The following is a 27,692-nucleotide window of genomic DNA, read 5'->3' on the forward strand; positions in this document are numbered from 1 at the left end:
TTCAAAAAGCAGACTGTACATTTAATATTTTCTTTACATCACATGACAGGAGCATCATCAAGTACAATGATCCAAAGTTATTTAATATTTCAATTTCTACTTTTCTCAAGTATAATATAGTACACTTGAAGATAAGCAGACTATCTACAACAGTGACAATATTCTTCAGAATTCAAACTAATCTCAGTAGTAGCAAGCCATGACTCATAAATAAAAGGATTTATTCTTTAAATATTAAACAATGCAACATTTTGGAATAGTCAATATTGTGACCATAGGATATAAACCAATATGTGGACATGGGGGAGGGTTAATAATCTGAATTATTAAATTGTGAGAAAATATATTGCCAGTAAGAGTTAAAGGGATAAAAAAATTATACAATGAAGTGTCTTGAGTTTTAATTGTGACCATACCATTACCTAAATGCAGCTGTGAACTTTCAGCTATTTTTGTCACCAGTACATACACTTCAAACAACACTGTTACAATTTTGGACACTTCTTTACTCTTACCCAGGTCATACTATATTCACATATTTATGACCAATTTTATTACCAAATTACTGAATATCTTACTTTGAAATAAACCATTATTTCAAACATATAACTATGGGAATATAAATATTTGCAGATCAGTTAAATGAATTTTACAGTGTAGAATTTCCTATTAACTAATGGGCAGTTTAGTGACTAGATGGCCACCATGTAGTATAAAATTTTTGTAAACAAGATGCAGTTTTCCTGGCTTCTTTTTCACTTTGAAGACATCAATACTCTTACAGATGCTGTATATAAGAATGCACTTTGTATTAAAAACAATCGTTTACAATATAAGAAAACTTTACATATGTACAATATTACACTTCAGGAATGATTTTTAAAGCCCAGAATTAAAAGACAAAGTTTTATTTCCCTTCACTTAAATTTTTTAACTCTTTCACATTATGATCATTTGCAACTGTTGCAGCATGGTCCAGTGCTCGAATACTTGATAGAAGTTTTATTATCTGTTTTATATTCTCCCTAGGAAGAGAGGGAAGAACTTTAGTTAGTGCTTTTTGCAACTTACCATCTGTACTTTTCAGAAATAATTGAAGATACTGTTTTGACAAACTCTTCCACCTGGATTTTTATTTTTTGAAAATATTATAGCACCCAACTGTAAATAAAACCTCTAAGCAGTTTATGAAAAGGTCTCTGCCTTAGGTGTTCATTATGTATTGTTTTAAACGTACCTTTAGGACATATTTTGGTACTGTTTACCTGTTTTATAGTTTATTTGTAAATCGTCTTAAAACATGTAAAAGGAGATTAATAAATAATCTGCAGTAAAACTCAACTGTCTGATGTGCAAAGATGAGGTACTGAATAAACCAGGACACTGTACTGGCACACACAAACAGTAGGAAGACATTTTTTGCATCAAGCTGTTTGTGATTTTTAAATTAAATATACTATACACATGGCTAATTTTCATTACAATAATATTGGTTAAGATCCAAAAGGTCTTATGTACAAATCTAAAATATTATCATACTTAAAAGGATTCTTCAGATTCCCCCCACCCCTGCAGTCATCCTAAACCACCCCCCTCAACTTAACAACAGTTTATGGATGTATGGGGAAAGACTCCTGCAAAGCCTAGTTTATGGCTTTTTGAATCCTGTTTATATTTTATAAAGCCATCTTGAAATTTGTGATAAAATTAACAAATGGTAAATAAATACCTAAAATAACACAATAAAAACAATCACTACTTTTTAAACTGAAACAGTGTTAAAGATAGGTTACCTTGCATTTCTTTTTTCTACATCAGAGCTTCCAATGCTATTTCTGTATACTGTATCAGCAAGATGAACAAGATATCTACAGAGGTTTTCTAGATGTGATATTGTCTTACTTCCTTTAAGATTAGTGAACCACTGTTTAGGGAAACAACTGATTACCTATAGAATTGAGAAGAAAAGAGTGCTTTAGAGTATAAGGTTGAAGCAGCAATTTCTGAGTCTGTTGTTTTTGACTTTGCTGTTTTTGTGTTTTAGTTGCTGGTTTGCTGAATTCCATCTGTGCTATAGGAATCTGCCTTTAAAGAGCTTACTCTGAAAGGCAATATATATATGAACATCATTGTTTATTATTATTCATAAAAGCACCTAATATGCATTCATACTGTACAAAAATATTAACAACAAGTCCTTGGCCAGATTCACGATTTAATTAAAATATTTCATATTACCTTTCAGCAACTGTCAATAAAAAACTTTGCTATCCTTTGATATCAATTTATTTATTTTACCCAAAACATGGACAAACCCAAACTCTTATGATTGTCAAGTGATCTCTGTGTAAGTGATAATGTAAGAAAGCATTAACATAAAAATTTTAGTAATAAATCCTGGCAGTTTCTGTGGCTGGCTGGTGTGGTAAGCTTTTTTGCTGTGCTATCATTTTAATCTCATCCTTTCACTAAGTCAAGAAAGCAGGATATGTGGAGTTGTCTATTATTATTTTTTTACAAAACAGTGCTATGTAAATATTTCAGAAAAGATAGTGACTTGGCTTAGGTCACTCAAGCAGGCTTCAGGGCTGAATGGAGATTTCAGTGTGGACTGTTGTTCACTTTTATACCCAACTTTCTAGCCATTACACTGCACAGCATCTTAATACATTTGCAGTATACTGGCCTGGTTCACACATCATATGTAAACAAACTATGGTTTAATGCGATCAAATACTGTTCTAGTGCACATTGCTGTAAAGCTCCAGGAAAGCTCCTCCCTGCTTCTGCCATATCACAGCTGGTTTGTTGTGTTCTCTGAACTATGACTCAGGCAACTGGGAAAAACAAACCACAGGTGGTCAGCCAAGAACAAACCATGGGTAATGTTTATGCTTTATATGGAGAAAAACAAACGATGAGTCTGGCTTCAGGTGACATGACAGAACGGATTCCGGCTTCTTTTGTTTGTGACACAGCAGCAGCAAGACTGCATGAACTTTTGAGCAGTGTGTACTAGGATGCTGATCCTTCATGTTAAGTCACAGTTTACTTTAAATCATGATTTCATGTGAACATGCAAATCAGGTCACTTATAAAGGATGCTTAGCAATATAAATGAATGATTAAAAGTTACACTTTTACTTACACTTTGAGCTTTCTTAATGCTATCATCTCCATACTCAGAATTCTGGAAAGCCATAAGAATGTATCTATTTAGCAATCCATCTATTGATAACTCTTGTAAGGTTTTGTTGGAAAGGATTCCATGCCACTGCAGAAAGTTTCCTAATAACTGAACATAGATAATAAAAAGTTGAATATAAAAAGCAGAACTATTAAAATATACATCTTTTACATCTGCAGATAATTATCAATGAATGAAAACATTTCCATTTTAAATACAGAATTTAAATCTGAATTATATGAGCCATAAGTATCCATATTTTCTGCAAAGGGGTATTGTGTGTTATTAAAGAGGACAGCTAGCTCTCTTGCTGGAGCAGGAATTTGTTCTAGCGTGAAGGGACAAATAACCAAACCTAACATTTCTGTAGTACAAATCAGTCAAAATTAAGCCTGGATACTACTGATTTCCATTAGAAAAAGTTACGCATTCTTCTTTTCTCAAGCAATATGTACTTTTAAACCACAAAACATGAAATATTAAGTACTGCTGCCATCAGAAAAGTGCCATCAGAAAAGTGGCCAAAATTCTCTATGTGGCAGCTACAATGACTGACCTGCTACAGAAATAAATTTGATTCCAGAGTGAGAATACACGCTATAAGTACTTCAGGACTTTGAATTAGGCCTGGAAACTAACTGGCAGCCACCTGGAGTCGGGTCAGGATTGGTATTATATGCTCAACCCATCTTGCCCCAGTAAGCAACCTGGCCACTGAATTCTACACCAGCTGAAGTTTCTGAACCATCTTCAGAGGCAGCCCCATGTATAGCATTGCAGTAATCTAACATAGAGGTTATCAGAGCAGAGACGACAGAAGTTAGGCTATCCCTGCCAGATAGGGGCACAGCTGGGCCACCAACTGAAGTTGATGGAAGGCATTCTACACCACGAAGGCCACCTGAGCCTCAAATGACAGCAATAGAGCCAGAAGTAAAGCTAAAAAAAAGTAAGACCCAGAAGTACTCCCAAGCCCAAGTACCTGCTCTTTCACGGAACCTCCCATTCATCCGGTCTTAGGAATCACCCACTAACAGTTCCTCAGTCTTAGCTGGATTGAGCTTCATTTGATTGGCTTTCATCCAGTCCATTATCGAGGCAAGACAACAATCCAGCACGTCCACTCCCACACTTGCAGTTTTAAAGGAATAGAGCTGTCTGTGGTATTGCTGACAATGCACTCCAAAACTCTAGATGTCCCCACTCAGTTGTTTCATGTAGATGTTAAACAGCATGGGGGATAAAACTGAACCCTGAGGAACCCAACATTGAAGGCTCATGGGGCTGAAAAGCACTCCCCAAGCATCACTCTCTGGAAACCATCATCCAAGTAGGACTGAAACCACCGCAAAGCGGTGCCACCTACCCTCAACTCAGCCAGCCACTTCAGGATACCAGGGTCAATGGTATCAAAAGCCACTGAGAGGTCAAGGAGAATTAACAAGGACACATTTCTCCTGTTTCTCTCCTAACATAGGTAATCATACAGGACAAAGCAGTTTCTGTGCCAAAACTGCGCCTCAACCCTGACAAAAATGGATCTAGGAAATTTAGTAACAAACATTTCCCTGGACTTCTATGCCTCGTGAATTTCAAATTTCTTATTATAAACGGTTATTGATGCTTCAGATTGAGAACACTCAAAAAATTATTTCCTTTAACTGTATAAAGAATTCATAGTTAAAAACTACATGTAACATTAGCACTTTCAAAAATGCACTTGTCCTCTTAATACCATGTATATACAGTAACTTTAAATATACAATAGGGATGGAGTATGTGTGGCCCTCCAGATGCTGGACTTCAACTCCCATAAGTCCAAGTCAGCATGGTCAATGATCAGGGATGATGGAAGCTGCAATAAGCATGGGGCGGGGGGGGGGATGATGACATCTTTCATGCCAAAGGGCTGCATTCTGTTACAGGTAACCTTGCAGGTGCTGTTTATCAGTCAGTAGTGGGTGGGGAAGGATACAAAAGTGAGCAGCACAATGGGTGAGACTCTTACCTTTATACAGTAGGTCACAATCCACCCACACAAATGTCAAAACTTACACACACACACCCCACACCATCTTCCTTCCAGACAAGCAAGAGGCATCATGACAGTTCAAGGACACATACTAGACAGGCAAAGGCACCTGCGGATGTGGCCTGTGGGAGGCTGTGTGGTCTAAGGAGTTTTGAGAGCACAGGGTTGAGAGAATAGTGCGTATGTGGTCTTCCACACACACAGCCTTTGGAATCCAACGTATGCAACGAGACAGCCATGCACCACGATAATCTAAGACAAGTGTTGCCAAAACAGGACCCATGAGCACACATATGCCCTCCCCAAAGTTAGATTTAAAATAATTCTACTATACGCAGAACAGGTTGTGGTGTATACAGGGTTGCAGGTGTGTGCACTGCCCACAATTTTGCTGGTTTGCAAATGTGCTTGGGGGCCAAAAAAGGTTGGTGACCCTGAGCTAAGGTCACAAATGCAGCAATGCTGGGTTTGGAGTCAGCATGCCCACTTTCTTCCACAAGCAAATTCACTTCACACTCAGAGTCAGTTACCAGTTATCAAAAGTAAACTTCAGTAGCACTCCTAAGTCTGAAACTTCATCTGTTTGCTAGCTCACCTTCACTGAAGACCAAAACTGCCGCTGGAAAAACAAGTAAGGACCAGAGTTCTTGTTTTCTAAGACACTGAAAAATAAAAGTTTTATTTAAACTTCAGTAGTATAGATGATGTGAACTGTTGATGTGATTTTGTCATAATACTAAAAGATTCTGCAAACCAATAATCTTACCTTTTGGGATAAAGTGGCATGAATACATCATCATCTAATGTTCTCCTCATTCTAAGCAAGAGGCCTTTTAGTAATGTCTGAAAGAGTTAAAATTTAACATAAGATTGTGAAATATTTTTTAAATTTATTTTTAGCACAAATCTAACAAAATATCCCAGTAGATACTAGTGCTAGAGAAGTCTGTCATGATACCAGGTTATTTTTACCAACTTTATATTTTCCATTAATTTGAATTATGCAAGTTAGCAGAAATGGGAGACACTAAATTATGAAAAAAATGGGAGGCACTGAATTTGTGTATGCAAAACAGGGTCTTCAGGTGGTCCCTAAAGATCTTTTCTACAAGGACAGGATTTGTTTTCAGCATGTCCTAGAAACAAGTTCCATAAAAGTCCCTAAAAACAGTGGTCTGGATGCAATTGACTGAGAGGGGATTTCGTTCATCTAATTGTGCTTCTCTGCCTCTTGCTGCAGCCTCCTGGAGACAACAGATTTTCAGTTAAAAGAGGGGATAAATAAGTTTTTAGTTTTCTTTAAAAGCAGACTGATCTATTCACATCTGGAATATGACTGGCAATTTCTAAGCTACGTTTGATTAGGTGTTTCTGAAGAAGGAGCAGCAGATATTTTGGAAATGATCACAATTCAGAGAGTTTAACTTAGTGGGTAGCATTAAGCCATGGGCATATTAGTGATAGAAATATAACCTCTCCTGGTGTTATATGAAAACATTCCATCAGGGACCTTTGTAAACTCTCTTATGAATTCTGCAACTCTCATTTGCAGTCTGCCATTTTCATCATTCCAATAAAGCAATGAACAGAGTAGTGATACAATGACTACTGCAATAAACACATGATAATATTACCAAGTGAACTATCTGTAAACAAACAATAAACGTCCATGAAAATGGCAAAAGTAGTTTATTTCCAAAATAGGTTTTATCTTAAACAATTGCAAATGCAGTAAATAAAGAGTTCACTTTTAAAATGCCAGTGGTTCAGTGCTTGGACGTTGTTCTGGTAATCCAGCATTTCAACACTAAAGAGCGTAGTCATCGAGCTTTGTAGTAAATGATACAGTAGCACCTCGGGTAACATAAACCTCAGGTTGTCAAAGTGGCAAACACGGAAGTGTTTCACAGAGTACACATGTGTAGAAGCTGTCTACTGCGCTGCGCGCATGTACAGAAGCAGTCTTCCATTTCTACACATGCACAGAAGTGGTCTGCCACCACGTGCGCATGCACAGAAGCGGTCCCTCCGGTTGCGGAAACCTCGGGATCTGACCGGAGCTCCAGAACAGATCCTGTCCACAACCAGAGGTACCACTGTATACAAGAGAAGACAGTATGTAAACGAATTAAAGCAGGGGTGTATCTGTCCCCATCTGCATGTTTCCATCAGGAGGAACATAAAAAGAGGACAATGGACAGAAACTACTTTTGCCATTTTTATGGACATTTATTGTTTGTTTACAGATTTTCATCATTCCAGCAACACATATTACTGTGACACACCAATCCCTAAATAGTTACCAGTTACATAACACAAGGGAACTACAATTGCTTCTATTTTAAAAATAATTTAGGATTAAGTGCAAAACATGAGTAACAGTAGCAACCAGTCCTACTAAAAGATATAAGAATATTTTTTACCTGTGTGTTTTTGTTTTCTGCATGTACCACTGATGGATAACCATTTACTAGTTTCTGGGTAATGGCTACCATCCTAGATGTCTGTGTTGTAGAAAAAGGGTCCCATACATTTTCAGCAAGTACTAACAACAAAAAAAGAATTATTACTTCTCAAAACTAAGTGTTAAGATGCTGCTGCTAAAAATTAGAAACTTGTGCTTTTAAAATGACTGTATGTTTATAAAGTACCTGTTAATTTAGGCAGAACCACTCTTTCCACAATAGTAGGCAATAGTGAAACATCTGCATCATCTTTCTCTTGGTCATATTCTTCACATCCATAAAATAGCAAAGATTCAAACCACAGCATACTCTCAAAGTCTTGGCACTTATCCTATTAAAATAAAATATTGCCACTATAAATATGGTTTTTAAAACAAAATACTAATCAAGTGTGAACACTCTATCAATATGTTAGTGCAAGCATTTAGGCTAGGTGCCTCCTTTTCAGAATGTCCTTGTAGTGCCAGGAGCACATCATATTTTCTGAAGCTGCGCTGGCACTGATGTCAGCATGTTTTTTTCAGTCACCTATTTGCAAACTACTGCGTCAAGGCTGATCAAGTTGTAGAAGCCACTGTTCTGCACCGCAATACCATCAATATACTGTCGCAGCAGACTGACAAAGCAGCTAGTTTCTGTAGTTCAGGCCTACCATTTGGACATTTATGACCCAAGGTGGCTTCCAACACATATAAAAACATAATAAAACATTAAACTTTAAAAAATGCTGATACAGGGCTGCCTTCAGATGTTTTCTAAAAGTTGTATAGTAATTTATCTTCTTGATATCTAATAGGAGGTCGTTCCACAGTGATGGCCCCACTGCCAAGAAGACCCTCTGTCTGGCTCCCTGTATCTCCTCGCAGTAAGGCCCTCAGACCCCGGGCTTCTAATCACTTCTATGTAACCATTTTGCCTTGTTTAACAAACAGAACACAATGAGCATGTTTCAACATTCTCTCACCTCCAAAGGGTTCCAGGTAAGTAACTGTAGTCTTATTAAAGGATTTAATAGCTTAGGTAAACAAAGGCCAATATAAGCATCATTGTAAGAAGACGAATACTTGAAACGCCATGCTTCAAACTGCGACTTAATGGCGTCAATGGATGAAAAGTTTTCTACCACATCTTCAAAAACTTTGCTGGACTCCTTCAAAATGCGATCTAGGATAACAGTATTTTAAACAGCATGAATTAATCTCCTGCTTTATATCTGCAATGCAGTTTCAGGCAAACTTTCAAGCAAATATACTATAAAGAAATTGTTAATATCTATACTGCTTTGGTCAGCTACAGAGCAGAATGTGCACAAAGAGGCTTGTAGAAGCCAACTTTCCTACCCTTTCTTCCTCATAGCAGTCTCCTATGTCCTCTGCAAATACTCTCACTGAGGGGCTTGGGACCCTGCTAAATGGTGGTGCATTATGGTGGTGGCTGAGTGGAAACGGGGAGATGGCCTTTTCCTAATTTCTATGGATTGCTCCCTTTCCCCCTATTTCAACAGGATCTAGACCCTCAGCAGAGGGTGCTGGAGCAGGGGACTACCAGGGAAGGACGGGACAAAGTCAGCTTCTGCCATCCCTGTGACACAGTTCACTCTGAATCTAGCCCATTCTATTGTTTATATTCTGCCTTTTTATAGCAATAAAGCAATAAACTTTATTAAGAAGTTGGTTTTACAACTACAGTGGTGCCCCGCAAGACGAATGCCTCGCAAGACGGAAAACTCGCTAGACGAAAGGGTTTTCCGTTTTTTGAGCTGCTTCGCAAGACGAATTTCCCTATGGGCTTGCTTCGCAAGACGAAAACGTCTTGCAAGTTTGTTTCCTTTTTCTTAACACCGTTAATACAGTTGCGACTTGACTTCGAGGAGCAACTCATAGAACGCAGTGTACATAGTAGCCTTTTTTGAGGTTTTTAAAGACTTTGGTGATTTTTGAAGCTTTTCCAAAACTTCTTTTGCAGCCATTTGGTAAGTTAAGCTTTTAAAACTTTTTTGGGGGGTTTTGGATTTTGGGTTGGGGTGTTTGGAATTCAAGGACTTGGTGTTGGGGAGGGGTTTGCAAGAATCTGGAAGCTTGTGTGTTTTTTTTCTGCATTTTTATGATTTTCTGTGACCATTGGGCCACTCTGCTGTTTTTTTAAAAAAAATTCTCGATTTGAATTTCTGTGTGCTGGGTGGCTGGGGGAACAGTTGGGGAGGGATTTGCAAGAATCTGGAAGCTTGTGGTTTTTTTTCTGCATTTTTATGATTTTCTGTGACCATTGGGCCACTCTGCTGTTTTTTTAAAAAAATTCTGGGTTTGAATTTTGAAATGCTCTTTACAGTATGTGTGACTTTAAAGAGCACTTAATAAACTCTTGTACCAAATTTGGCTTTGTTTGGACTTTTTTTGACCATAGCAACGCATTAATTGATTTTCAATGCATTCCTATGGGATTTCGTGCTTCACAAGACGAAAAATTCGCTAGACGAAAAAATTCACGGAACGAATTAATTTTGTCTTGCGAGGCACCACTGTACAGTGTTTACCTCAATGTATGAAAGTACATGACTTAATTTGAGAGTGTGCCTGTGGTGATAATCACTTGAAAGCACAGCATCATGGAAGTAGTTCCGTGTGGCAAAAAAACCCCTGTGAATAGTTCCACTTCAAAGGAAATACATGTAATTATGAAACTTACACCCTGTCTTTTCTCTGTAACAAATCCTGAAGGAGGCTTACAAGATCCCATATAATGAAATTCCTGATCCTAACTATTCAGAGAAAAGCAGCAGTCAAAAGAGAATAAAGAGGAACATGGTATGAGCCAAGAAGCCTGACTTTTGCAGAGAGTGTGTGTGTTTTACAGCAGGAGGTTCTCCTTGCTAGTAAGATAAGGGTTAGACTAGGGCTGGAATTCCTTCTCCAGCTGCCTGAAATGAATGGCTTATGATGGCAGAGAGCAGCATTGGCCTCTGTCATTCTACAGATGAGGTAATAATTCCACATTTAAAGCTGCTTTTAGAGCATGGTTTAAAGTGTCATACAATCTAATCAAATGAAAGTTTCTCTACAGAATACTGGGATCTAGATATTACTAAGACTTCTGACATTAAGATGAATAATCTGACCTCGTTCCATATTGAAGTTTGTAGTATCTGTTGAAGTTTCTTCGTCGTCACTAGAAAGGCCTTCAAGGTGATCAGCCATCTTCCCAGATTGCTCTCTGGCAAGTCTACGACGAGCCCTATTAAAATGAATAGAACACAATGTTGCATTGAAGTTAGAAAACCAAGCTTTTCCCAAACAAAGGGTACTTGTTATTTTAAGGAGGGATGCATCTTTCCTGCTCTCCCTTATTTCAAGAGGAAATGAAGCAGAGTTGAAGTCATCTGACATGTTACAGGACATGTGTTATTTGATGACTAGTACCTCAGCCCTGAACATTTTGCTACTTTCCCCTTCGCCTTAGTTTGGGATTTGTCATATATCTAGCAGCCAGTCCCCACCTCCACTGTGCCACACAATGTAAGACTCAAGCAATGTTCTACCTACAAGGCGAGTGGCCCATCATTTATCTGCAAGCACTTGAATATGCAGGCTGTATACTACATAGAGACAGCAATCATACAGAACATGCATTCCAATAAATATAGATGTAACCTAAATACTGTTGTACCTTCTTGCTTCTCTTTCTGCAGTCCGCCTTTTAACATGTTCTTGGTACAGTGTTCTGTCTCGTCCAAAAGAATCAAGGTTTGGTGCCATCAGGGCTTTACCTGTGAGAGTACAAACACTGAAATTAGAACACCCACCCTCCAGTTACAGGAAGCATAATAAAGACAGTGTTTTTAGCGGGGATTTTTCTCAGCGGGTCCCTATAAATCTGCTATACATCTATATGTTTGACAATTATAACCCCCACACACCGCACAGATAAAGTGGCGGCGGCTGAATTATCTTCTGAAGCAATTACCAATTGGGTAAAATATTTGAGTGCCTTCATCATTATGTGCAAAAAAAAGTCACAATCAACTTATCACTCAGAATTCTTCAGTAACAGTAAACACTTAAAAAAATTACAACATAAAAAACTGTTTGTATTGTTTAAAAAAAGTTAGTGTTCAACATTTATATGGAGTCAGACCATTGTTCTATCTAACTCAATAGTGTATGTAGTGACTGGCAGCAGGTATCCAGGGATTCAAGCAGGGGACATTTTTAATTCTACCTAGAGAAGCCAAAGATTGAACCTAGGACTTCGGCATGCAAATCAGATGATCTGCCACTGAGCTACAGCCCTTCCCCTCTCCATACAAAAAATAAAGAAAAGTAGTCCTTTAGTACATCTAAAACAGGTCAAACAGTATCAGGAACTGACAGATTTTCAGTTGGTATTAAGACAATTAGTACTGTAGTAGGCTACAATCTGATATCTGATTGTTGTCATATACTGAACATTTGAAAACAAAAACTAGAGAATTTTTGGATGAATTTTCCTATTATCTACCAGCTTGGTATCAAAGAGGGAATAAGATTTCACCATAAGTACTCACTTTTGCATAATTTATTTTACAAATTTGTCCTAGCAAAATTGTCTAATACATATAAGACAGGAATGTTAGCACAAGTATTATTTGGTCTTATGTTTGAAGTAATGAAGGCATGCACGGCAAACTGTACCTAGATTGTGTTGGGTGGGTGGGGGGCTTTTTGTAAGCTGCAGAAATAAATATTATTCAAAAGCTAAACTTCGATCAGAATCACCTACATGTTTTTTTTAGGTTTAGAGAACATTCTAAAAAATACTTTCAGGATGTGAGGAAAAGACAACATACAGTTACACACACATCTAACGTGTAAAAAGGGATTGAAGCAAGATGCTATGGCTTTCAATCACTGAGACAGAGAACAGGAAAGGCACTGTATAGAGAAAGGCACTGTATAGAGTGTGAGCTAAGATTCTTTAATCTGATTTTTTTTCTACCAGATTTAAACCAGACATGCTTTCTGGTTTCACTTTAAATTAAAACTGCACTATGTAAACAAGGTTGTTTAATGAATAATAAAAACCTTCAAGATGGACTGACTTGAATGGCTTGAAAACTCCGAAGATTCATCTTTAATATCATCTTGTCGTCTTTGGACAAGGCGGGAAGCTCGCTGTTTGTACAGCTGATGCATTGCTGATTCAAGTTCGTTAATCAGGAGCACCTGTAAAAATATAATACTCCGTAATAAAAAAGTCTTCAAGTTTTAACTGTATGGGATGCCACCCTATTCCAAGAAATACAGCTACACATTCAGCTGCATCGCTTTCTTTTTACTGTTTTAACAACTGACTGCTATTTAACTCAAGAAAAGTGCATAGAAAAGAATGACAACAAGCTACCTCACGGAAAGCATAAGAACAAGCCTGCAAAGAAGTCCACAAAAGTTACTAGTCTATAAGAACATTTACAAGGTTACCCTACAATATATATTCAATAGAAAATTATTTCACTTGGGAGTAGGCCAAAAGAAAAAAGGGAAACTCAAAGCTTCTTTACTTGATCACTTGAGGGCAATTTGGACTTGCCATAGACTATTAGACATGTGTTTACTTATAAGCCAAAGAACCAATATATAGTGTTGAATCAAGAGTTAAGCACAAGAATTACCAAGATAACTTCCCACTCCCTCCTCCCCATGTCAGCCCTTAAGCACCCCAAAATGCTCCACATAGTGTTGGGCAACTCTGCTGAATGGGGTGGGCTATAGTGCAGAAACTAGGGAAACCCCCCAAAACCTGACAGAAGCAACTTCTTTTGTATTTTAAAAGTATTTTCTACTGTTTTACTAATTATTTTGATTTTAAATTGTTGTAGGCAGTCCACAGTAATATACAGTCACTAAATAAGATTGGATTAATAATTATATAAAAAAGAAGGTGCCTTCACCTGATTTTAAGGCATTCCCCACCTTCCCCTTCAGCATAACTCCTAGTCACCTGGATTTGCAGTAATACTGCACAGGCTAAAACGTGCATTCAGAAAGACACTACACATAGCTCCCCATTTGAAGTAAGCAATCACTGTGGAGTTGGATTTCAAGCTGCTATGGCCCACCTGCTTGTTCATCTGAATTTATCCTTAATTAATTATTTCCTCTACTAGTAGTCCAAGTAATTCCAAATTTGTTTTAACTGTTACTTAATAAAAACTGTTCTAGCAGGGACTTTGCAATGACCTCAGTATTTCATGAGATCACTTGATGAAATAATTAATGCACAATAAAAAGTTTCTTTACAAATTGAGAAAGAAAAGACAGAACATTTCAAGGAAAAAGTGAATTTGCATACAGGAAATATCTCTCTTGGAGGTGATATAATGAAAAAAATATTAAATATTGGACAGAAAGCACAACTTCTTCTTTTTAGTCAACATTTTCTTAAAAAATAAAGGGCAATTTTAAAAAATCAGTCTTGTAACCCAATGACTGAATGTATTTTCAATAAAGTTTATTAAGGAACTGGAAAGATTTACTTACATTCACAAAAGTCCAAAAGCAGTTACAAACATGAGCGTTCACGCTAGACACAAGGTTGTTGTTTTTTAACCTATTTTAGTTATTCTACTCTTGACATTTTTCCATCAGCAACTGAGGCTGAGTGCCTGCAAGCACTACCACATCTACACAATGCATCCTGCCATCAACATCACAATTTCTCCATGAGTAAAGCAGAATCCTCCTCAAAAATTCAAGTCTATTCAAGCTTTGATATTCTTTACCAAAATATTCAATTCAACTTTGCCAACTCAAGGGAAGAAGGAAAGAGGCAGAAGCGAACATGAGAAAAGGGCATAGCCAAAGAAGACAGTTGTATTTTCTGCTGTTGTTTCACAAGCAGGAGCATCCTATGTGAACAAGCAGGGCAAAGCTATCTTGCTCTGCCTCACATGCTCATCACAATCCATTATACACAACTACACTAGTGTAAAGTGAATAGGACTCTTCTTGCATTAGTTAATAATTCATTACTAAAATGAAGCAAAGCCCACAAACATTCAGAGTGTACTGCTAGCTACAACAAGTTTCTAGTGCAATTTTCAGCTACGTTTAACGAGTTTCCTACCCACCCTACTAAGATCTGAAAACTAGGTTACTGCGACACAATTTTCTGCTTCACTAGTCTTTCCTTGTCTGCCTTCCTATTTAGTGGAAAGAATCTAAGTTTTAGACAAAGGTTTTTTCATCCATACAGAAGAGTCGTTCCAAACCCATAATCATAGAGTCTATGCTCATAATTTTACTAGCAGAAATCTGGATTCAGATCACCATAGTGGAGAAATGGAGCAACCTGATCAAGACCTACTGGTGCTTTCTTTGAAATCTACATTTTGCTCATTTGCAACAGAATCCCAAGCAAGTTTCCTCAGACATAAGTGCCATTGTATTCAATGAGATTTACTACCTAGTGCCCACGTTTACCATTGCAGGCTTAATTTATATTTTAATTGTTATAGATCTGCACTTGAATAGAACTACTAGTTTTCTATACCAATATTAATGTTAACGTTTCTTCAAAAATACAGGATTGAATCCTACTTTCTATTCACAGGATAGGATATTCCGACCTTCCATTTCCTTCTACATTCCATGAAAGTCTCCTTATAAGACTGGGGGAACCTCTGGGACAGTATGGCTTATGATGCTGAGAGTTGAAGTAGGGAGGATAGAAATCCTGAAAAACCAGGGGCTGACCAGGGGCATGAGCCTTTGATTTGCACAACTATACCTTTAGATCCAAACCAAAGCAGCTAACTACATTAAAAAAAAACTTTCCAGGGAGATACAGGGAAATGCAAGGGCAAGGGAAAGACTGGCTGATTGTTGTATACTGCATAACAAATATCCGATTTGCCTCCCTCTTGGTGTCCAAACCTAGTGCTTCATGATTTAACTGAAGGTTTATTGGCTCAATTAGTGGGACCAATCTGTTACAGGAATACAGAATGAAAATGGAAATAAAACTTCTAATAAGCATTAAAATAAGTTATCTGAAGTTTACACTTCCACCACCAACTCCAAAACCATTGCAGCTTACATTTCTACCAAAATCTAAAAACAAAACAAAACATTCTGAGACTTTGATACTTGTTTATTTAAATGGACTGTTTTCTCCTGCTCTGGGGGCTAGGACCCTATTCAAGTTACAAGACAGCAGATTATGACTGAACATCAATATATTAATAAAAGTAAGAGCTGTTTGACTATGGAACCAACTCCCTTTCAAGGTAGTGGACTCTCCCTGGTTGGAGGTTTTTAAGCAGAGGTTGGATGGCCATCTGTTTTCCTGATTATAATGAACTTGCTTATGTTGTAACTGTACAATATTTTCCAAGCCTTGGATTTTCTTCTGGTACTTTACCTTCAGATTACTGAGTTTCCAAATTATTTGCACCAGGAGGTTTATTATTTACAGATTAACACAGATATTGAACTTATTTTTTTTATATGGTGCCACCAATGTGCATGGCACGTTACAGTGCACAAGTGGTCTCGTCCCTTACTAGATAGCTTACAATATGACATAACCAATAGCAAATTATCTCCACAGGAAAGTTTAAAAGAATTCTAATTCATTTATGTTTAGTTTTTTTTAAAATGAAACAGTAGAAACAGGAAATTCATCCTAAACTTGGTGCAAACTGATGCCAAGTTAATCAGTCCTATGGAATTCCAGGAGGCTTACTCCAGGTTGAATGTGCACGGGATTGAAGCTCAACCCCAACAATTTTTTAAAATGTATTTTTTAAATACATCCTTCCAGTTCTAGGAAAGGCAAGTTGCAGTACAGATTAGTAAAGAACTGCCTGAAATCCAATTTAAAAGCACAACACTTTGTAACAAAAGTGTACCTGGCACTTGACACTTATCAGGAAGATAAACTGCTTTTTTCAAACCTTGCTTTAAAAACAGTATTCTTCCTATGAAACTGGCCTGGATTTCCAATATGCCATGGGGTAACCTGGGCTTTAAGTGTCCTTCCTTAACCTGCAAAGAAACTGGTCTGTAGAATCCTTATGTGGGTCTCAAGTGTTGTTGGGTTTTTATGCTGGGAAGCGGGAAATGCAAATTAAACAACCAGAATCTGAGTCATCATTGAGAACTACAATGGTTTTCAGAAATAAAATGCTTCTAAGAATGAGAAAGGTGGCATCACAACCTGAATGCCAACACTGTTGTATTCCAACAATGACTTACATTGTTTTCACCACATTTAAAACCAAACCTTCAAACATGTGCCGAGTGTTTCATTGGCACGTACAAGAGAACTGAGCACATACTAAACTTCGTTACTGAAAAAGATGAATATATTTTGCATTCTTACCTTTTCATTGAAACACTCAAGCAAGTCTTGGACATACCCTCGCATTTCTTGCAGAAATTTATACCGTTCACCAACACCCCCAGAAGACCCTTCCAATCTTTCGATTGCCTTGGTAGACTCTTCACGTCTTTGCAGATGCTTCTCATGTTGCTGCTGATTTGCTTTGTGAAATTCTCTCATTGAGTCCAACCTAAATGTCAATGGATGCACATTTACATCCCAAAGCATACTATAACCTACAGTATACATGCACTATTTTTCTTATAGTAAAGAAAACTACAAGAAACAACATTTAAAGCTGTATTGACAGCTTTAAAGAGATGAGGAAACTGTGGCCTTCTAGGTGTTATTGGTCATCTCTACTGACTACTGACCACACACAGGCTGGTGGTCCAAGGAGGTCAGTTTCTCCATCCTCACACTACCCCATCTGTGCTTTTCCAACCCTCCCCAACATTCATAAACCCAAAGCTTTCCACCTAGTAGGGGAGTGCATCATATCTTTCTCTACTCCAAAAGAACCCTGCACACTCACTGCATATGCTACTTTTATTTCTTCTTCCAGCTGATGCATAGTATACCCAGGGATCCTTGGTGTACCCTCTACCAACCACACACAAAAGTGGCTGTTTCTTTAGTCAATTTTACCTCATTTCTGAATTGTGTTTGAATCCTATGTACATATTATGCACATAAAGCACCCCGATTTATATGGCTCTTTATGCTATATACAGGGTATTTATTATCTAACCACATTTCCCTTTGAATACTCAGTATCCTAAATTCCAGTTGCTCTCAACAGAAATGGGAAGCACACAACTATTTCTCTGACCTTAACATTAAGAACTTGCTAACTCAAATACTTAACCTTAGATTAAAGGTGTCATTATTTATCTATTAATCTGACTCACCTTCAAGCCATCACGATACATGCTTATAGTAAGAAGCACATGCAACTGCTCAGTTAATCCATGTTATTTCCAATTTTCAGTAAATGTTACAGCATTTAAAACTACTTAAAATGTAATGTTAAGCCTTTGTCTAAAATGTTTACCTATTCAGAAAAGAATGGTTTATACTTCTCATAAAAATATAATGTGGTAAGCTAAGTATTACTGTTCTTTCAATCCCTTGGCTACAAAATTAGTTTTCAGTGTCCATTCTTTTCATGTACCAATCTTCAACATGATCAAATGGTCATTTCCAGGGAAGTAATCCAAGCAGCTTTTTGAACAGTTTGCTTTCTTCCTTTTTTAATGAGGATGTATGGGCTTCCATTGATGAAATTCTGCATCTGCCCCCCAGACTGAACCAAGAGGACAGGTCTTAAATTTTAAGAAGTTGGTGTGCCCTACCTGTCTTTAAGCTGTTTCTTTACCAAATCAATAGTAACAGGAGTCATCTCATTACTGGGAGTTTTGAAAGGTATTGTATTATCTGTTTTGTGAGATTTTGTCTCCGATGATCCATAAGCAGCATATGTGTAAGGAATGCCATAAGATGAACCATAAGGCATTGTATGGTAAGTATTCTGGTAGTACAGGTTATTCACTTCAGCAGGTTGACTTGCTTGAACCTATAGGAACAAAATATGTGTAAACCTTATTACAAAAACAAGGTCACAAAGCTAATTCAGTCCAACAGGCAATTTTTAGAAATTATATCTTAAATTCTACCTGCCCATGTATATGTTTCATTTGCACACGAGTGCTTATCAAGGAAAGAAGCACCTCAAAACGTTCATCACTCAATGATAAAACAGGGAAGATTTGCTTGGATAATTTGTCCTATGCTTACATTTCTGGTATGCAAATTGTTTTACTGAAGGGGCACTTTTATGATAGGAGGAGGAGAATGGAGGTCCCCTCTTCTATTCTTTAAAGTGCACTGCCAACCAGTCCTATTGCCACAACTGTCAGATCCTCTATTTACCTCTCGCCTCTCAGTTGTGGTCCTGACCTGTTTAAGGCTTTATAGGTCAAAACTAGCACTCTGAATTGGACCTGGAAACTAATTTGCATCCAGATTAGGATTGGTATTATATGGACAAACCATTTTGCCCAGGTGAGCAACCTGGCTGCAAAATTCTGCACCATCTGAAGTCTCCAAACCTTCTTCTGAGGCAGTGCCGTGTATAACACACTCCAGTAATAGATCTAACCCATGTTTTATCAAACCCTGGTCATGTATCAGTAGGCCTGTTCAAGAAGAGAATAATAATAGGTCAGGACAAGGTCAGCCCCAGAACTTAGCTGTCAAATCTCTATGTCACAGGTATCTACACCTCTTTTCTCCCCTCTAGCACTGGCAATTGGGGGCAAGATGACAAATCAGGAGCTTTATTTAGCCAAAGGGTCATCATTTGCTACTATAATTTTAGAATTCCTTTAATACATGCCTGAGGTATATTAATGCCTTTACGTATCTGTTCTTGCTCCCATCGACTGAGTTCTTCATCCTGTTCCCCAGCAATCAGGGCTTCATCATCACTTCCTTCGATACCTGAGCACAAAAACATAACAATCAGTAGGAAGAGCACACACTAAATAATGACATATTGAATACTGTCTTCGAGTTTTCTAAAGCTTCCATGCCTTTAATGAAAAAGGCAAGCACGTAGCCCTGTTTCTGAGGGAATCTCAATATGGGGGCATGTGCCCCTACCTCATATTCTGTTGAGTGAACTGGGGTGTACCTAAGTATGTTTCAGGAAAGAAGATTTTTGCAAATTCCTGCACAAAATAACCGGCTCTGCACCCTGTGCACTAATGTGAAGACTGGAACTCAACTATCAGCCAAATTTTGCACTTCTCTTAAAGTTGTGACAGAGTTCACAGTAGCTTAAACTTATCAAAATATGAATGGAAATACATATTTTTGTATTTCTTAAAATCACAGATTAATGCAGAAGCAGCACAAAATTGTGGATAAACACTTGCAACAGTGACATATATCAGAAACAGATATTTTGTCATTTTTAGTTGTACCGTGTTTGACCACAGGCTCCTCCTCCTCATTCATACTCTGATATGCAGCTATAATGACCAAAAGTACATTGTATAACTGGAAAGGCACTTCCATTTGTGCATGATGATTTCCCCAAATCCATCTCCACTCCTGATGGATTCCCATGCCATATGCTAGACAATACCTGAGCCTCAGCAGTGTTTTGGAGGTTGCAAGGAGCTTTCAACAAGGAGGCAGAGGGAAAGCCTAACTGTGCAACTGGATTTTCATTCAAGCTTTAGATCCAAGCCAAAGTGTTTACTATAACTACCAATGAATTTATAACATGCAACCTCACTATTACATTATACTATCAAGCCACTGAAAATACAGTTTTTGAAAACAATTTATGCCAAACACTTTTAATAGCAACAGCAGAGCATTTGGAACTTATTGCAACTTTTCATCATTTTACCTATTTCCTCTGCAATTTTTTGCCTTTGGGACTTCTCTTTCACAGAAAAGACTATTCTTCGCTTCTCATCATCATCTTCATCGTCACTGGCATCATTTTCATCTTCTCTAACAAGGCGCCCTTTCCCTGGATCACTGTCAAGTGGCAAAAAGTCCCCAAGCTCACGAGCCATTTGGCGCTTTTTCCTAGCAGCATGAATAAAGGCAGCATCTGGAATTTCTCCTAGAAAAAAAATGAATGTGCTTTTTAAAAGCCATCAGTTACATTCAATCGTGTGTTCACATGCTACAGTTCTAATTCCAACTGGCTGCAACAGAGGCACAGGCAAGACATCATGACCTACTCCCTCAACCAGGCTGGGATAATCTGCTATCCAGGTCTCCTCCAAATATTTCTTCCCTGCAGCCATCCCACCTGGCTTTATTGAAGAGAGAGTTGATACAGCAAGGCTTGCTGCGGCAGTACTTTCAACTCCGTGGTTATGTAAAAGTCAAACAATATCTGAATATTGTATGAGTAGCCACAGTGCTGAGATTAGTGCTTTATCAGATAAAGACAAAATAAGAAAAAGAAAATGTAAAGCTTTCAACATGCTTAGGCAGAACAAGATCTCCAATAAAAGGCACATCACATCCACCACAGGCTGCTATGTTCCTGTGATCGGAAGAAAATGCAATTAAGTAGAATCTGAAGTAGTAAATAAGACCAACAGAATCAAATTTACTAAGCCAGAATTAGATCTAATAGTTCTAAATAATTCATGAAACAGAAGTCGACAAGAAAAATGACAGATATACAAAATCAATTTGTCAAAGAAGATTAAGATGGACTATGACTTTTAAATAGATATTCAAAGATGGAAGCCGATCAATTACATAAACTAAATCAAATCTAAATATTCTGTTAAGGTATTAATAAAAAGTGATCTAATTAAGATAATGATTTGGTTTCCCTTTCCCCTAATTTCAACTTAAAAGGCCAGCTAAAAATACCTGATCTCTGAGGTAGAAAGAAGGAGCAACAGCTCCTAAAAGACCCCCATGCAGTGAAGATAACGGAACTGGAACTGCGATGGGGCGTCATCCAACTACACTGATTGACACAGCCCTGCCTATGGAATGAGAAAGGCAAAGAATTCATCTCAGGATAGCCTTCTCCTGAGAAAAAATACACTAACCTGGACGCAGAACATTCAGAGAAGACAAAGTACTTGAAAATGCTCCTACAGCTTTTGGCTTTTCTTCTTCTTTCTCACTTTCAACTTCCATCTCCTCTTCTCCTTGTTCACTGTTTGCAGCCCCATCTTCTTGAATTGCATCTTTAATCTGTCCTGTCTTATCAGCAGACTGTTCGGCTGCAAAAAAAAGTGTGCTATTGAAGTATCGTGTTTTTTTGAGGGGGGAAATTAACTATTTTTTAGAAACTCACATTATATGCACCTGAGATAATAGCCCTGTGCAGTCCACAGATGTGGCCAAAACTAATGAATTTTGGAACTAGAAAGTGCAGTGAAATAATTGACAAATATGAAATATTAATTTGATTTCAACTGCTCCTTACAAGGTTGGGGAAAGCACATGTAGGAAAGGCTGAACTAAAACGTGAAGCTTAATAAGAAATGTTATTTAGGTTATTGTTGTTGTTGTTTAGTCGTTTAGTCGTGTCCGACTCTTCGTGACCCCATGGACCAGAGCACGCCAGGCACCTCTGTCCTCCACTACCTCCCGCAGTTTGGTCAAACTCATGCTGGTAACCTCGAAAACACTATCCAACCATCTCATCCTCTGTCGCCCCCTTCTCCTTGTGCCCTCCATCTTTCCCAGCATCAGTGTCTTCTCCAGGGAGTCTTCTCTTCTCATGAGGTGGCCAAAGTACTGGAGCCTCAGCTTCACGATCTGTCCTTCCAGTGAGCACTCAGGGCTGATTTCATTAAGAATGGATGCATTTGATCTTCTTGCAGTCCATGGGACTCTCAAGAGTCTTCTCCAGCACCATAATTCAAAAGCATCAATTCTTCGGCGATCAGCCTTCTTTATGGTCCAGCTCTCACTTCCATACATCACTACTGGGAAAACCATGGCTTTAACTATACGGACCTTTGTTGGCAAGGTGATGTCTCTACTTCTCAAGATGCTGTCTAGGCCTGTCATTGCCCTTCTCCCAAAAAGCAGGCGTCTTTTAATTTCGTGGCTACTGTCACCATCTGCAGTGATCATGGAGCCCAAGAAAGTAAAATCTCTCACTGCCTCCATTTCTTCCCCTTCTATTTGCCAGGAGGTGATGGGACCAGTGGCCATGATCTTCGTTTTTTTGATGTTGAGCTTCAAACATACCTTAAATCGGGTTAAGAACTCTGCACCTTAGAGCTGATGAAATTTTGATTAATCTGAACCCTACTTTATTTGAATATCTACATATTTAATTGGTACTTGGTACTCTGGTTGCTTATTGGCAGTGCTTTTTTTCTTAAAAAATGTTTAGGGGTATTCTCATTTTCCTACTCATATTGAAATACTGCCCCCAATGAGGCCCCTCACAAAATGTTTAGGGGTATGCGTACCCGTGTCCCCCCTGAAAAAAGCACTGCTTATTGGTCCTGTATTATTTGAAACTTAAATTTAGTTCTTACCATTATCAACTACCCCTGTACTTTTTATTCATTTTCAAAGTTAGTTCTCTGTTGAAATCCCTTCCCAGGAAACTTTGCTTAGCACCAACACTGATTTCTTTTCAGTGCCAAGAAATAACTGTTTTATTTTCCCTAGCTTTTAAAGTATTTTAGGCATTAGACAATATTGTTCAACTACTCTGGTTTTATCCATCAGTTGTTTTTACTATGTAGTTTACTATATCTGTATATTTTCACTTTGTAAACCACACTCAACTGGTTGAAAGTTGGCATATAAATATTTAAGCATAACATTTCCTTTTCAGCTATAATTTCAAGATAAAGATTACCATCTGCTAAAGAATTGGTTTCTGGTTTTGTCTTCGATTTTTCAAGGTCTTCTTTGTATTCTTTCTTAAGAAGCTTTACTATCTTCTTGCTGTAACTTGATTTCTTCACTTTAAAAACTTCTTCTGCTTCTTTAGGAGAAAAAATAAGCATAAATGTGAGAAATTATAAATCGGCAAAAAAGGTGTTATATAGTGCATTAAAATATATTAAATCCATCATTTTAACTTGACTAAATCAACAAACCCAGTTTGTTTTTCACAACAGCTAATCCTTACAATGGGAGAACCCAACCCACAGCTCCTGTGCTATCCCAATACCACAAGTCCTAATTTGTTGCAAGAATGAATTCCAATAGGTCCAATAGCAAAACAATACCCATAGCACCTGAGGTGCAATATATATATACACTTTTAATGTAATTCTTTTAAACTCTTTGTTTAAAACTGTTTGTTGGATGCTCTTCTTAAAGGCTACATGCTCATAATTAAAAGGCACTTTTAATAACTAAATTATGTTACTTTACAATTCTTCATAAAGAATCTTAAACCAAATCATAGAAAACAGCACAACAGAATACAAAATAGGTAAATATAATTTTAACTTAAGTTCCAAAATTGGACACCTGCAGATTAATAAGCTGTTTTGTTCACTACATGTAAGGAAAGGGTGTATTGACATGCCCTAGAGCAACGTTCTTCTTTGAAATTAAACGTTCTTCTTTGAAATTAAATTTACAGGGCTCCCCCCCCCCCGCCCCGTCAAGGCAATCATTAAGTCAACACATACTTTAGCAAATGAATATTTTTGCTTTCCTAACCCACACATTACCATTTCTTAATTCTATTTACCCACAGGCCTCTAGACAAGGGCTGTGCTTGTTTCCATAGGAGTGCTCTTTACAATAGTCTTTCAGTCAGGTACAGAAACATGCATACAAAACCAATGCATGCAATGTCACTTATGAAGGATGTATATAAATAGAAAGCTATCCTTTAAAATATATTTAAGTTGTAACTGAGAACCATATTTGTATATCTTTTATTAGAAGGAAATATACACTTGACTGCATCCTTCATAATTGATGTGTTCTTAAAGATTAATTCCCAAGTGTAAAACATCATTTTCAAAAAAAAGTCCTTAAGGAGGTCCAGCAAAACACACATTTGAAAACTTCTATGTAGATAAACCAAATCAATGTCAAATTGTCCAAAGTTCATGTCTGGCTTTTAGCATGGTAACTTGAGTACTACATAAGTTATCACACAAGTTTGTTTCAGTTCAGTGTCCTACCTACAATAACACTGTTTATTTTGGGGCCCTGATGAATACATTTGTTCCCAACAGTATGAAAGATTTGACTGGTTACCTCCAAAATGTTATATCAAAGGAAGACTAAGAACTTTCTGTTCTAACAGCTTTTAGTTTTTGAAATCTGTTATAACCTGCATTTCCTGAAATTCTGATATTTTAGCTGCTGCTTCTGGTGTTTTACTTTTTTTATTTATCCAACCGATTTTCTTTATGTTGTGAGAGACTCTGAATGTTTTTTTGTGACAAAAACATTGGATATAAGCCATTGAAAAATATAAAGTACACTCTCCACCTGCCTAACTTCCAGAGGGGAGGAAACTCAAAGAAAAAGATGTCATATACTGTATTGGGTTATATAGGCAGCTTCCTACTATAAAGCTATTCTTGAGCTATAAAGCTATCAAACAAAGATGTTTCATTTTTATTAGAGGAATACAAACTGCTCTAGTTTGCCCCGGCAACTATCAAAACTTGCTTCAACATTTCACAGGGTGGCCAGATGAAATTCCACTACAGGAATTCCACATCCTCTTTTCATAGACATTTAATTGTTGGCTACTTTGTTTTTGTGAGGATGGGGTTGGGCCAAGACAGAATATCAAGCAGAAATGAGCAACACTTCAAAGACAAGACAGTGTGCATATTCTTATACTCCAAGGATGGGAAACCTGTGACCCTCTAAATGTTAAATAACATCAAGCTCAGTCACTACAGCCAATGGTCATGGATGATGGAAGCTGTAGTCCAGTAACATCTGGAGGGCCTCAGGTTTCCAATCCCTGCTATATTCCCATGCCAACAGCACAACCCTATGTGTCAACTCAATAGTAAATCCCATTGAATTAAATGAGGCTTTCTTAGAGGTAAGTGGTTGTAGGATTGCTGCTTGAGTGTTAGCCCCCTACCCCCAAACAGCCAGACTTATTACTGACTAGGCTTGTATAGAATCACACTGTTCACAAACTGTCATGAGTACTGGTGTAAGACAGACCCCTATATGGGAATATTTTAAAAACATTCCCTCTCTAGGTAAAAAAATAGGAACGTATGTAATATGTATATTTACAGAAATGCAAAGTTTGGTTGTACAAACAAAACAATATCTGTTTGTAAATTAACAAGGTACAGTGGTTGGATTTGCACCACTGTCAATGAAATATATTAAATGATATCAATAGGAAAATTGATTTACATTCAATGATATAAATTGACTCCTTTTGCTGATTTAAACTCAATATACCTTGCTATCTTTGCAGTCTCTCAGTGCTCCTCTAACATTAATAAGGCGGCAGCAGCACCAAGTTGGCAGACAAAATTATTCATGCAATTAATTTAGTACAGACTGACAGTGTTGTTCTGGGAACAGGACTTGTTGGCTGCAAATTTATTTTGGTCAGAAATAGAACTGCCAGTGATGACTGAAATTTATGACCCGGTTTTCATGCAAGACTATCTCTGCATGTGGCTTTTCCCTCTAACAATGCATGGATCAGTGAAGAATTAGATCCCCACCCACTTCCGTACATGTTTAAAATTAAGAGCTGCAACTGAAACATGTAACTCTTTCATACTATGCACTTACTTTCATCACACCATGGTACAAAATACCTCATTTCAAAACCTCTCTGAGATATATCTTTGGGGCTTTCCTACAATAACTCAGTAGAACGTATGCATGCTTAATGTATGTTTACAATGAAGCACATGAATGTAATATGACATATGCATATATGTTTGTCGTGTGTGTGAACGGGGGGGGGGGGGGAGAGAGAGAGAAACGGAGGCCATTCTCAATATCTCCCGCGGCCATTTTACCGATTTCTCCCCAATATTTCATTTTCAAGCCAACATGTGACATCTGTACCCGATCGGAAGCGCACCTATTTTCTACTCCGCTACGGAATAATCCCCATAGTTCTGAGCTGCGACGAATTCCACATATATAGCGTAACGCAGAAAGATACACGCGGTGTAGGCAGTAACGTGCAGCCTAAGCGGAAGCGCTTTGCCATATGGCAGGTAGGTTGTAAGCTAGCAAAGGCCGGAGGAAGGCGGGGGACGGGAAAGCCTCCCCGCCTGAAGCAACCGAGTTTCAAATTACTGGGGAGGGAAAGCGGGGTGGAGAAGGCGAACGGCAGCGAGTTCAACGCTGGTCGGTCAGCGAGAGCAGCTAGGCCTCGGCAGAGGGAGTGGAGACCAGGGCGCCCGCTAGGCTCGCTCACCTTCTTCTTCGTCTTGGAAGCTGAGGAGGCTGAGGCTTCCGCGTGGCGGAGGCGGCGGCGGCTCCTCCTTGTTCTTGTTCTTCCGCTCCTTCAGCTTAGAAGCCGCCGGCACCAGCCCGTTGTTCCCCGGGGGCGTCTGTTGCGAAGGGGGCGGCGGGGGAGGGATAAGAACAGGCGGCGGCGGCTGGAGCTGCGGGGCCGGCAAGCCGGCACCGCCGCCTCGGCCGACCGCTTCAGGGCCGCCGAAACCGAAGCCGCCGCCGCCACCGCCACCGGGACAGGCTAGGGGGACGCAGCCCGTCGGGAGCGGCAGAAGCGGCGGCTTCGGACCCGGCAGCAGGTCGGCCTCTCCAGAAGGCCCATCCCCTCCTGGCGGCGGTGCCGGCGGCTGCTGCTGCTGAGGCGGCGACTCGTCTCGCTCTTCGTCGTCCTCCTCAGACTCGTTCCGCTTCCGCACGTTCACGCGCCGCGCCTTGCGGAACATTCCGCTTAGGCCCAACCGACACCGGCGCGCGGGAAAGGACCTGCACAGGAAAAAGGAGCGACGGACGCAGAGGCGCAACCACCGCAGCAGCAGCAGCAGCCCGGAGAGAGAGCGCGCGCGCGCACACACCGCCGCTCGCTCCTCAACTCGCTCTCCGCAACTGCATCATCGAAGCCATAAACCCGGGAGTTGGTCACAGCGCCCTCTGCTGTTCGCCGCCGGCTTGACCCCTCCCTCCTCCCGTCATGGGGAGG

General features: G+C 38.8%; 1 protein-coding gene across 2 annotated transcripts; it reads right to left on the reverse strand.

The window, feature by feature from the left end:
• On the reverse strand, positions 1 to 27,594 carry PAXBP1 (PAX3 and PAX7 binding protein 1). Of its 2 annotated transcripts, none has more exons than XM_053386606.1 (18): positions 26,955 to 27,594; positions 23,421 to 23,546; positions 21,640 to 21,816; positions 20,463 to 20,684; positions 19,440 to 19,543; positions 18,397 to 18,617; positions 17,042 to 17,231; positions 12,759 to 12,882; positions 11,348 to 11,447; positions 10,800 to 10,915; positions 8,649 to 8,848; positions 7,871 to 8,015; positions 7,643 to 7,764; positions 5,986 to 6,062; positions 5,815 to 5,881; positions 3,149 to 3,295; positions 1,794 to 1,948; positions 1 to 1,025 (listed from the first exon to the last, which is right to left on the reverse strand). In XM_053386606.1, exons 1-18 carry the CDS (start codon positions 27,436 to 27,438, stop codon positions 908 to 910), a joined length of 2,895 nt encoding a protein of 964 aa, XP_053242581.1. In that variant the 5' UTR covers positions 27,439 to 27,594; the 3' UTR covers positions 1 to 907. The 2 variants fall into 2 exon arrangements, with proteins under 2 accessions (XP_053242581.1, XP_053242580.1); XM_053386605.1 differs by having other exon boundaries at positions 23,421 to 23,549; positions 26,955 to 27,593.
• Positions 27,595 to 27,692: the final 98 nt, after the last annotated feature.

The sequence above is a fragment of the Podarcis raffonei genome, chromosome 4 (genome assembly GCF_027172205.1).
Source record: "Podarcis raffonei isolate rPodRaf1 chromosome 4, rPodRaf1.pri, whole genome shotgun sequence".
Taxonomy (NCBI): domain Eukaryota; kingdom Metazoa; phylum Chordata; class Lepidosauria; order Squamata; family Lacertidae; genus Podarcis; species Podarcis raffonei.

Excerpts from the sequence above, each read along its gene's own strand:
- PAXBP1 (XM_053386605.1), bottom strand. The coding sequence starts at position 27,438 with ATGTTCCGCAAGGCGCGGCGCGTGAACGTGCGGAAGCGGAACGAGTCT. Across the intron at positions 21,817-23,420 it reads AACCAATTCTTTAGCAGATG|CCGAACAGTCTGCTGATAAG; the intron begins GTAATCTTTATC and ends TTTTTTTTGCAG. Across the intron at positions 11,448-12,758 it reads GGAGTTTTCAAGCCATTCAA|GTAAAGCCCTGATGGCACCA; the intron begins GTCAGTCCATCT and ends GTACTCTCACAG.